General features: G+C 36.8%; 1 protein-coding gene across 6 annotated transcripts; it reads right to left on the bottom strand.

Moving 5' to 3' along the window:
* Positions 1-925: 925 nt before the first annotated feature.
* Positions 926-12093, bottom strand: LOC126501682 (aldo-keto reductase family 1 member C13-like). 6 transcript variants are annotated; one of them, XM_050142484.1, is made up of 10 exons: positions 11871-12093; positions 8861-9028; positions 8346-8462; positions 6475-6552; positions 5943-6065; positions 5175-5284; positions 4426-4591; positions 3857-3912; positions 2951-3033; positions 926-1183 (listed from the first exon to the last, which is right to left on the bottom strand). In XM_050142484.1, exons 1-9 carry the CDS (start codon positions 11952-11954, stop codon positions 3000-3002), a joined length of 936 nt encoding a protein of 311 aa, XP_049998441.1. In that variant the 5' UTR covers positions 11955-12093; the 3' UTR covers positions 926-1183; positions 2951-2999. The 6 variants fall into 6 exon arrangements, with proteins under 6 accessions (XP_049998441.1, XP_049998440.1, XP_049998439.1 ...); XM_050142483.1 differs by lacking the exon at positions 3857-3912 and having other exon boundaries at positions 2951-3018; positions 11871-12092; XM_050142482.1 differs by lacking the exon at positions 3857-3912 and having other exon boundaries at positions 11871-12091.
* Between the last annotated feature and the right edge of the window lie 216 nt (positions 12094-12309).

Consider the following 12309-nt stretch of genomic DNA (forward strand, 5'->3'; position numbering starts at 1 on the left):
TTCACTGAAGAAAAAAATTATATGGTGACTGTTGATACCACCTACATGCCAAGATCACATGGTACCAAGCAGGCAGATCTTCTCAGTGTGGGATATAAAGAATAATAAAACTACCTATTGGGGTATCCTGCTGTTACTAATAGTTGCCTCTTTACTTGGTTTCTACTTACCAGACACTATGTCAATTAGCCTGTGTTACATGGTATTTCGGATGTATCCATGGAGAAAGCCTGAAGCTTCCTAGTCTAACACTGTTTTTGACATTGTTACACTCTAAATTTTGAGGAATACATAGACCACATTTCATCAATGCACCATAAATCTTAAAAGTATTTTATATTTCTTAAAATTAAAGTTGGTTTTGGATTTTGTTTCCTTTAAAACATAATGCTAGGAATAACTCTCTGATGTGTCATTGAACTAAATATGTAAAAATTTCCTTTTGTCTGTAAGATGTAATTATGTTTTAAAAAAAAAGAAGAAAAAAATAAAATTAGGAAAAAAAAACCCAACCTTGGCGTCATTTCTAGGTCTTCTAGGTCGAGTTATGATCAACTCCATCCTCTTGAAGTCTCCCATCCTGACTTTTCATGATCCTACGAGGCTGATTCTCATGTCACCTCTTTAACCTGTCTCAGGAATGCCCCACTCACCAGTTCCAAGACTCTAATGCTAAGCAGGTAGAGAGAGCCTGGGAATTGCTGGACAACCTTCACATGTCTGTCTCATGTTCCTGATTATCACAGAATTTGTGCAGGGTTTTCTTGTTGACTCAGGTCTAAAGGACCACTGACTCATAGACAACTACTAAAAGTCATTCTCTGGTCTGGAAACACCTCCTACCCCAAATCTGAAATGTTTACAAAATGGAAATCATCATCTCCAAACACCAACCACAGACTTCCAACAAAACCAGTTTTGCGTCTTTTGAGGAGAAAACATTATATTTATTTCAATACACCATGAAAATTAAATTGCCTTTCTTCAAGATCATTAGCTGGAGCTTCATTTGAATGTGACTGTTACCAAGCAGCCTAGGTTGACCGGAAATGAGGCATCCACCAAACAGCATCTGAATCATATCACCAATATCACTGTCCACACACAATAACTTCAGGAAGTCATGAGTAGGTCCCCATATTAATATTCCTCAGAATATGGATATTCAGGGTGGTCAGAAATACTAAAAGAGGAAATAAAAGCAAACACACAGTTTGATGTATTTCTACAATGTAAGTTGTGACATCTAGGAAAGCACTATCAAGGTGAAAGTTCAACATTTTGTTCCCTGATCAGTTGCAGAAGGGGATATTCTTACAGTTATTTACAAACATGTATAAAAAATGTTTTAAAAATATAATGCATGCACTTTTTGTAAATTATGTCCACCTGCCTACACTAGAACACCCAAAGACCAGTGTTCATTAATATTTATCTCCCTTAGCTTCATCTATGCACCAATCAATGAAGAGTCAAAATCCTTCCCAACTTCAGTCTCCAAAGAAAGGAGAAAAGTATAAGTCACCTTTAGTTCAAGGTAACTCTACACATTGATTGATACAGAAATATGTTAATGTGCCTTAAAACATCATTTATGCCTAATACTTTCACTTACATTTAATTAATAGTAATGCATTAATTATTCACTCGCTGCCCATTAAGTAAAAAGTAATGTATTAAACTCAGTTAGGGAAAGAATGTCCTTCATAAAGTAGACATCCATTGTCCAAGGAGATAACTATAAAATTTGTAAAATTCTACATAAAAATAACAATCCAAAATAAGCATTGATAAAAACCATTAATTGATAAGGTGTGGCAAGAAATATTCATTACTTACAGCAATAACTCGTCACTGAGTTATATCTCTCCTTTGCCTTCATACTACTCTATACTAACAAAAATCTTAGTAATAATAACATATATACCAATTTTACATAGCATTGTAGATTTTCTAATCCTCCTTCAAACATTATTATATTTATTTCTATTGAGAATTAAAATTATAACAAGCAGAAAATATAGATAGATGACAAACAGACATGCAGATAGATAAAAAACAAAAAGATAGATCAATAGATGAATATGCACATTTATGTATACATGCAGGTTTCATTTATAATACAGCCTATACCCAGTATCAAATTTTGTAACCATAGATCATAAAGGGAAACTAAAGATCTTTTGGTAGCTATTAATTCTCAAATATAATAGTGTTTTTTTTCCTGCAGATTCTTTTCTTACTTTAGACTATGACTATCAAAACCTTCTCTATGTTTTAGAATGACACATCCACATTTTCAAATACTCAGAAACAAGTACTGTACTAACTATGTCCATGGAAAAACTTGCTACACATGAATAGGACATTAGGTTTCTGGACCATCATGAATGGAAAAGCAGGGGAAAGACTTGGACCTGAAACAAACTGAGGTGAGGTGTTTACTTACCACTTAGTTGGAAGATATCGAACGTTTCTGTTCAGGCCATCTAGGGTTTTCATATCCTCAGGAGACAACTGGAATTCAAAAACCTTTCAGAAAAACACAAAGGTTTTAATATTTGAATGAATCAGATTTTTGTCTGAAAANACATTTATGTATACATGCAGGTTTCATTTATAATACAGCCTATACCCAGTATCAAATTTTGTAACCATAGATCATAAAGAGAAACTAAAGATCTTTTGGTGGATATTAACTCTCCAATACAATAGAGTTTTTCCTGAAGTTTCTTTTTTTAGTTTAGAATATGATTTTCAAAATCTTCTCTATGTTTTACAATGACCCATCCACATTTTCAAAAACTCAGAAACAAATGTATTAACTATGTCCATGGGAAACTTGCTACAGATGAATAGGACATTTGGTTTCTGAACGATCAAGAATGGAAAAGCAGGGGAGAGACTTGGTTCTGAAACTAAATGAAATGAGGTGTTTAACATTACTTACGACTCAGTTGGAAGATATCGAAAATTTTTGTTCAGGCCATCTAGGGTTTTCATATCCTCAGGAGACAACTGGAATTCAAAAACCTTTCAGAAAAACACAAAGGTTTTAATATTTGAATGAATCAGATTTTTGTCTGAAAGGCAATGTGAGTAGCACCTATGCCTCTGAAAATAATGAACATTGTTTACCAAAACATTCATGATTAATAAATACTCCTGGCGAAGCCACTCTACTCCCGAGAGAACGTTGAGCACCAAAGACACTCCACTAGGAGCTTGTCTTCTTGGCAGAATTGGCCTTTGGGTTAAGAAAAGCCCATACCTCATCTACTGACAAAGATATAAAACAGGATTGTCTTATCTTGCCAAGACAGGGTAGGATAATTCTAAAAAAAATTCCTTGCATTTGATAATGGTATGTCAGTTATGCTAGGCCTTAGCCAAAGTTGGTTGACTCAACATTGCTAACAAGAATTTGGGTGATTGCCCAGGTAGTCTGTTGTCTCTGTCATTTATGGCACATTTTGGATATCTCTCATTTGTCAAGTAATATTTATTCCCTTCTCAGATCTTTGACGGAGTTGAAGATTATATAATTGTAATTACTCTCTACATTATTTAGACTCCTTGAGATAGAATGTCTGGTAAAACTTTTGTTCTCAATATTGTTTGTTATATCTATTATTTGTTATTATTGTTTATAGTTGTATTTGGTTTAGTTCTGTCTTATTTAGACAAAAAGAGGGAGATGTAGGGATAAGCCCTCCCCTTGGGGGCGGGCTGCCCTCTGGCGAATGTTTACTGATAAATTGGGCACGCAGATGCTGCACTGCCCTTCCTGCTGCGGGTAATCCACTGGAACCTTGGTTTCATGAGTCTGGTTTTGTCATTAAACTTGTTCAATTACCTATTATTATTGGTCTTCATTAATCCAAACCACCACAGTGAGTAGCACTTATGCCTCTGAAAATAATGAACATTGTTTACCAAAACATTCATGATTAATAAATACCAAGTGAAATGAAGGAAAATTGCTTTTGAGATATATTAAAATTGCACAATGCCACAGATGAGAGGAATCTCAAAGGCTCTTTGAGGGAGGAAAAAAAAACAGTTAACATACATAGTTTCCAAGAAATCTAAAGCAAAATTTCAAAATAGTGATTGACATGGGAAGTTACGTTTTGGTAATCTATCAATTAATAATTAAAATGTAAAAAATTGCTCTTTTCAACATTATGTAAGTCAAGATTTACCTTAATTCTAATTATAACATGTTCATATAAGAACAAAAGAGCTGACCTAAAAAAGAATCTTATTTTAATTTGAGACATTTTAACTTCAAAATGATTTTTCAATAACAGTTCACATCTTAAACACATGCAGGGCTTGATCTCAAAAAAGTGCACAGAGATTTGAAGGAAGCAAGCATATGGAAGATACTAAGTAACAGCCCTAAGGAGCAGAGCTCATCACCTGCAAATTCTCTTTCATCTCATTTTCTTTGAAACTCTGGGCCAGCGGCACAACCCCACGCTGAATCTGGTATCGCAGAGCAACCAGGGCAGGGCTTTGCTTGTTCTTTTTGGCCACATCACAAAGAACTGGATCATGCAAGAGAACTGGAGAGTTCTGATCCACCCTAGTAGGAAAGTAGAAATAAGCTCAAGAGGCCAAGGTTATGTTGCAAAACACAGTAGAGGATGCATTTTAGACTAGACGTGACGGTTATATATAATTATCAACTGGACAAAGTTCAGAATCACCTGAAACATGGGATTCTAGAATGCCTGTGAGAGTTTATCTTATGAAAATTGATGTGGGAAAAGCCATTTTAATTATTGATGTGACCATTTGCCTGCCTCCTAGACTGTATAAATGGAGACAATGATCAGATCATTAGTGTTCATTTGTCAATCTCTGCTTCTTGATTGCAATGTGAAGGACCATCTGCTTCCAGCTCCTGACACCCTGACTTTCTGCTCTTATGCTTTGCACCCTAGAATTGTGATCCATAATCAGCCCTTTCTCCCTGAGGTTTCTCTTGTCCAAGTATTTTATCAAAGCAACAGAAAAGGAATTTAAGATGCCAGGGCTACACAGAAGTCCCTGAGCCACAAACTTCTGCTTCACATGGTTCTTCTAATGTTGCCTCTCTCCCTGAGAACTGAGTGTCATGATGCTAAATGACAGTCTTGCTTCATGCATACTCTTCATCTTCTTACCATTCTTTATATCGCTGGGTTCCCAGGGCACCATAAGCAACCAGAACAATGTCTTTTGATTTGCAGTAATCCAGTAGCTTACTCTGGTTTAAATAAAGATGACATTCAACCTATGGAAGAATATGAGAGAAAGACATCAGATTATATCAAATACTCAAACTAAAACTTAAAGCCAACAAAGTAGACTAAGAAAAATCATATGCAATATCAATTTGAATTTAAAAGATCAAACTGTTGCAATTTATTTTTGAAAGACAAATGAACTAATTTTGGAAGATTCTGTTAATATATTTGCCTTGGCGAGCTTTTGTTTCAAAATCATACTTAGTTGTCAGCAAGGAAGTTGAGTGAGTAAGGATACCAGCTATTAACTTAATAAAATCATGAGTAAGGAATGTAATAATATGGTAAGCAGCATTTAAACTGCACATAAGTGCTGACCACTAGCTGGTATTTTTTTTTTATTTGAACTCAGTCTTTCAGCAAAATATCCCAAGCCCACTCATTATTCTCAGTTAGAGTAGAAGATTAATTTTCCCTGTGCTTAACTTCTGCCTGTCAGACCAACTCAGAAATTATACATTCTCACAAATACTTTAATAGTCCAAGGTTAAATTTAGAATCACTCATGTCTTTTGAAACAATGATACTGTTCTCAGAATCTTCTTCCACAAAATGAAATCACTGGGGCAGAGGACAAATGAACAAGTGTTAGTCGTTCAGAGTGAAGAAAAGCATGAGAGATGGGGAGGGAATGAGAATCCTTACCTGATTGCAGACAGGCTTGTACTTAAGCCCTGGCTTATTCAGGATTCTCTCTATCTGCTTGTGGTTAAAATTGGACACTCCAATAGACTTGACCAATCCTGCATCCTTACACTTCTCCAATGCCTGGTGATGAAAAAAGGGTTATAAAGTGTCATACTTGCAATTCACTGCATCAGTATAAAGAGAAGTTGGAGCAGTTAGAAAGAAAACTGTCTAGAGCTAGACATATAGTTCAGTATTAGGACACTTGCCAGTGTGCATAAGGCACTAAGTTTGAGATAACAGACACTAGAAAACAACAACAAAAAAGGGTGTGAAGGGGTATATTGCCCGGATTATCAGAGGACTTAAATATGACGAAGCAAAGATAAAGATGAAAATGAAGATGTCAGCCAAGGTTCTATGATTTCTTTTGAAAATAGAGGATGCTGCTACGTAAGATATGTATCCATATAAATGAATTTCTATACACAGGGGAAAGTGAGCTGATTCTCTCTTCCTCTGATTTATTTTTCTTTTGAAAAGTACTCACCTCCCACGTGGCACAGAAATCCACTGTGTCCAATAGTAATTTCCCTTGTTCATCTACTGGAAAATCATTATCCCCTGGCTGGAAGAGAAGTGTTTTTAGAGAAATCTCACAAAAAAACATGTGTCTCACCTGTAGTAATGCTTTTAAGAATATCTTGAAGGACCTGGAGAGATAGATCGGTGATTAAGCAATGACTTTCTGTTGTAGAATGTTATTTTAAAATGTGTTACATTTGGTAGTGCTGTGGAAATTTTTTTTTGCTGATGTAAAGATGTGTTACTTTTTTATTCTACATCTGTTTAACTCTGTGAAGCTATAATTCTTTGCCTATCTAAAACACCTGGTGGTCTAATAAATAGCTGAATAGCCAATAGCGAGGCAGGAGAAAGGATAGGCAGGTCTGTCAGGCAGAGAATATTAATAAAAGGAGCAAGGGTGAAGGGAGCAAGACAGAACAAGGATAGGAGGACGCTAGGGGTCAGGCACATAGCCACCCTGCCTGTCATGGTGGAACATTCAAAGTAAGATTATAGAAATAAGACCAGGAACAAACCCAGGAGGGAAAGGTGGGTCAGGGAGAAAGGGGCAGTTAAAAGCTGGCTAGAAACAAGCTACAGTAAGTCCAGGAATTCAAAAGTAATAATAAGGCTCCGTGTGTGTGATTTACTTGGGAGCTGGGTGGCAGGCCCCCCAAAAGAGCCCCAAGAATCAAAGTGTAAAAAAAACTACCACCACCACAACAATAACAGCTTCTCTTTCAAAGGACCTGGGTTCAATTCCAAGCACCTACATGATGGTCACAATTATTTGTAACTCAGTCCCATGTGGCCCAATGCCCTCTTCTGCTCTCCACAGACACTAGTACACAGACATACACACAAGCAAAATAGCAATACACATTAAATAATTTTTTTTTAAAAATTGTAAAGAACAACTTGGAAATAAAGAGAGTAAGCAGCCATAAAGTGAGGCATGATCCTATACAGTGTGTTTACAAAGTGGTGTACAGGTAGAGTTGTAAAAGTGATCTCTAGGATCCTAATATTGCATTGTTAAGTCAATTATATGAATAAATAAATATTTTCTTATAATAATTTTATTTTTGAAATTAAAATATAATCACATTGATTCCTTCCTTCCCTTTCCTTACTCCAGTGCCTCCCATGTATGCCCTTGTTGTCTTTCAAATTTGTGGCCTCTTTTGCTTTCATTGTTGCCACACACATATACATGTATATGGACACATGCACACACACACACATGTACATATAATTCCTGCACCAAACTGAGCTCTCCTAGCTGACTTGTATTCTTTTATTTACTCCTTTTCTTGTAAAAGAGGAAAATGTTTCATAGTCACTGGGAAGCCCAGTCATTGCATGGCCTTGAACACCAGCAAGAATTTATATAAATCCTTTTTCAGGATAAAAAATAAATATGAATGCATGTGGATTCAAGAGTAGGCATGTGAGCCAAGGATGGCCAATCAGGACTTTGTGCAAGATTGATTGTGATAAGAAAAGGTGCGGAGAAGCCATAAAATGTCAATGACCCTGAAGCTGAAACTCTCTTGGGGCCATCCTTACCACGGAGGGAGAAACAGAGACAAGACTTGGGCAAACATACAGGAATAAAATTAAATTTAATGATGTGTAAATACAAGATTTTCTGGAAGTTGTTTCTAATCTCTGACTCTGAAATTTTCTTTGACACCTCATTTCACAATCTTATAAACCCTCTGTGGAACCTTTTCAGAAGTTTAATAAAATAAATTTGTATGAAATTATAATGGAAACTCGTCTCAACCATCCATAAACATGATATCAATGTCTTCATAAAAATGTGTACATTTGACAACACAAATCACCTACCTTCAATGGTACTGGGTAATGTATAAGGTAAAGATCAACATAGTCCAGTTGAAGTCTTTTTAGTGACTTTTCCAAACTAGGCCGGACCAGCTCTGGCCGAAAGCAAGTACACCAAAGCTACAGAAGTTGAAGATTAGAAGTTTTGATCAATTAATAGATTTCCCAAACATGCATACTTATTTATTCTAATAGTACAATATTTTTTGTACTTGAAGGAAAGTTATAACCATTCCGTTTAATCCAGGATTTACTTAAGTCATACTTAATAATGTGAACTCCCTTATATATTCTTTGTCATTGTTAACTCATTGAACAATGAAAGGAAATTACTCAAGAAATAAAACGCATACTACTAACAACATTCAAAAACTAATTTATATAGATTATAATCTAATAGTAATTTCTCTCACCCATTTATACAACTCACACCTTTAGCCAACTTCTGATCAAGTAATATAATTTTCACTTCTTTAAATTTCACTAATTTGTACATGTGCGTGCTATAAAAACTCTACCTTTGTAGTGATGAACAAGTCTTCTCTCTTTACAACGCCAGCTTTAATCTTGCTTTGAATGGCCTGCCCTATCTCCTCTTCCACGTGATATATATAAGCAGTATCAATATGGCGGAGCCCAACACCTATAGCTAGGTTGGCAGCCTCCAGTGACTTGCTTATGGGAACCTAGAAGAACAACCCAATGAGGTATTTAGAGATGCACATTCTGAAAGCTCGTTCAGAGTGAGCCTAGATGGGAGTTTACTAGACCAGAAAGAGTTAGGTCTTTCAGAGTCACCCTCAGACCACTAGGCAAGAGCCTAGTCCCCTGATCCTTGAACTCTCATTTTTATTCTATAAAGCATAAGGGATTCTACAGAAGTATTGTAGATGTCACGGAAAACCAAGGCTCTCCACAGACTCATTGTCTGCCTATATTTGTCCCACATTTGAAACAATGAGCCAAAATCTACTTTCTTGGGGTCTTTCCTGATTAATAGCAAGACTTTCACATTCATAAAACATCTTTATACCCATGCAATCCTGGTTCTTACTGGTATTGATAAATGCCAAGCTTCAAATGCTTGCTTGGAAGTCATATTCAATTTACATAGTGGGGGTTATTAAGCAAAGTAAACAGAAAGAAGTCTGCTTGGGACAAAGCACAATTACATAGACAATCTTTCTTGACTCCAGCTAAGACACTGTCACATAATCATGATCTCAGATACCACACAACACCAAGTCAGTAATAGGAATTTGAACAGAGAACAGTATCTTATGTTAGTCTTTGTGTATATCCATTTTCTTTGTCTGTGAGAACTAAAAACAGGCAGAGAAAAAAAAACCCTACTCTAGGAATATATCCTCCTTAAAATAAATTGTGAACATCATATTGGAGATTATTCATTTGGGGTGTCAGCCCTTTCAACCAAAGATAACTTGCTTAACAAAGATATGATTGAAATTAAATCTAAAAGTACTGCCTTGACTGTGAGTTTTGGATAAAGATATGACAGTTCTTTATTAAAGAATTTAAGGTGTGGACTGAGAAGATGTCTCAACCAATAAAGTGTTTGTTATTAAGTCTCAGGATCTTAGTTCAGACCCCAGCCCTCACGTAAAAGGAGAATATGGCATGGTGGCACACAGGTGTAGACCCAGTGCTTGGGGAAACAAAGTCAGGGTGATCCGTGGAGCTCACTGGACTGCAAGCCAAGCTGAATCCCTGAGTTCCAGATACAGTGGGACAGCCTACCTCACAAAAATAAAGTGAGAGTTTAGTCAGACTTTTACCTCTGGCATAAACACACATGTGCACAAAAGCACAAACACATATGTAGTCATACAACACATACAAAGGGGTTAAGAAGAAAAACACTACATTTTTTATTATTTAGCAATTTCTACAGTTATCTTTCACAATAAACCACAGTGACTGAAATTCTGCCTGGTACCACCTTCTCTGGATACCAGCTCTGACATAGATAAAAGTAACGTCCCTCTGGGAGTTACCAACACTAAAGTTTTAAACAGGACCCTTGACCTGTTGCTGCCTTTCTTTTTTATTGCTACCTTGATAAGTAACCAATCCTGTATATATCTCCAGATTTATCTATGTAAATATGCATAAATCCAATAGGAAGGAAATGTGCAAATCTGAAGTAAAGGGAAGTGGTCTTTTGTCACAGAATTTAAGAGATTCAGAAAGTTTACAAACAAGAAAGTCCCTTCAGTTTAAGAAACAGTACACCTTGAAGTTTTCCATTCTAGAAAACTTCATGCTCTAAACCCAACATTCATTAATGAAGACCAGTATGGTTATCAGGTCCTCCTTCCCCCAATCATAAGGATATATTATAAATTCCAGTAAGTGTCCTACAGTTCAGAGTTTGTGAGTAGGTTTTTTTTAAAATATTTATTTATTTACTTATTATGTATACAATATTCTGTTTGTGTGTATGCCTGCAGGCCAGAAGAGGGGCGCCAGACCTCATTACAGAAGGTTGTGAGCCACCATGTGGTTTCTGGGAATTGAACTCAGGACCTTTGAAAGAGCAGTCAGTGCTCTTAACCAATGAGCCATCTCTCCAGCCCCTGTTCAGAGTTTGTTATGGGGGAATTTATTTAGCTCTAGTGCAGCATTCGCTGTGTGGTGTAGAAGGTTACCCCAAAACAAAACTGAAGTAGTCCTCAAACACTTGTATCATGCATTACTATAGGGAGACACCCTGAGTTACCACACTGATTTTCATAGATCTTGCCTTCTTGAAAGGAAATATGCTGTGGGTTGTAGATATAAACAGAGAAGTCCCTCTCACTGCATCCAAGAATGCTGATAGGCAATCTGGTGAAGTCCTTCTCTTCTATCAAGTTGTGAGACAAAGACATAGGAAAACCATAGTGCCCAGAATTGTTAAATCATGGATTTGTCTCTTTAAGCTTGGAGCTCACAGGCAGAAGATTCATTTCAAGTTCACTCTTAGAGCTGGCAGGCCCCAAACCAGAACAGTGAACTCACAAGCAGGTCTGGGCCAGAAGAGCAAATCTAAGAAAAAAGACTCAGCCACATTCTGCTAAGACCAGAGAGACTAGTCTCCAGCAAGAATACCTAGGAAACATTAACAATCTCCCTACCCCTGAAGACTGAGTTATAGTAAATGCCTCTGAGGTATGGGCCCTGTAGCTCCATCATATACAACACTAACACCCATGCTCAGAGAAAAGTTTGAAGAGTTAAACATTTCCTTTGTTCTCCATAAAGCGGGCATCACTGCTGGCTTACCAGGAGCAGGGCAAGCATGAATAAAGACCCTATTCTGACAATTCTGACTCAGCCTATCTAAGGAAACAGATTAGTCTCCTACCCACAGCCACCAATTCCAGCCACTGCTGTAACCTCTATTTAACAGGAATAATAAACAAGTGTGGTCTCAATAAAACCCTGATGTAGGCCAAGCCTAACTATCTGCCTTCTTGTACATGGACTCGCTCTGGCCTGGAAATACATGGAATCTTATATCCTTACCTCTTGGGGTTTGTAGGTGCCAAAACCCAGGGCAGGAATGAAGTGGCCATCGTTTAGTTTGACAAACTGATGTTTGGAACTCATGGCCTGTCACTCCTCTGCCTAAGAATGTCTTGAATCTTCTTATGCCTTGTAGGGGAAGTTGGCAATCATCCTATATCATCTTCCGATCTATAGGCTAACAAGTGGCACTCCCGTTCTTCTGGTTAACCATTCTTACTTAGTGGCTAGTGTTTAACTCTTTCTATACCCTAGTTAATGATTAATTAGTGCTACTGTCTGGCTAATGGTTAAACAATATTGCTCAATGCCTATTGTGTAATACTAGGATTGCCTGTCTAATGGTCAGTCAACAGAAAGGATGCAGTAAAGTTAAATCATTATATCACATGTAAGAAGGGAAGCCACTCATTTTCATATAAAGGATGAATTTTAAACA

This window comes from Alexandromys fortis, unplaced genomic scaffold (assembly GCF_014885135.2).
Source record: "Alexandromys fortis isolate MF-2015 unplaced genomic scaffold, M_Fortis_MF-2015_v1.1 scaffold_5, whole genome shotgun sequence".
NCBI lineage: Eukaryota > Metazoa > Chordata > Mammalia > Rodentia > Cricetidae > Alexandromys > Alexandromys fortis.

Excerpts from the sequence above, each read along its gene's own strand:
- LOC126501682 (XM_050142482.1), bottom strand. The coding sequence starts at position 11,954 with ATGAGTTCCAAACATCAGTTTGTCAAACTAAACGATGGCCACTTCATT. Across the intron at positions 8,463-8,860 it reads ACTTGTTCATCACTACAAAG|CTTTGGTGTACTTGCTTTCG; the intron begins GTAGAGTTTTTA and ends CAACTTCTGTAG. Across the intron at positions 6,066-6,474 it reads ATTTCTGTGCCACGTGGGAG|GCATTGGAGAAGTGTAAGGA; the intron begins GTGAGTACTTTT and ends TTTCATCACCAG.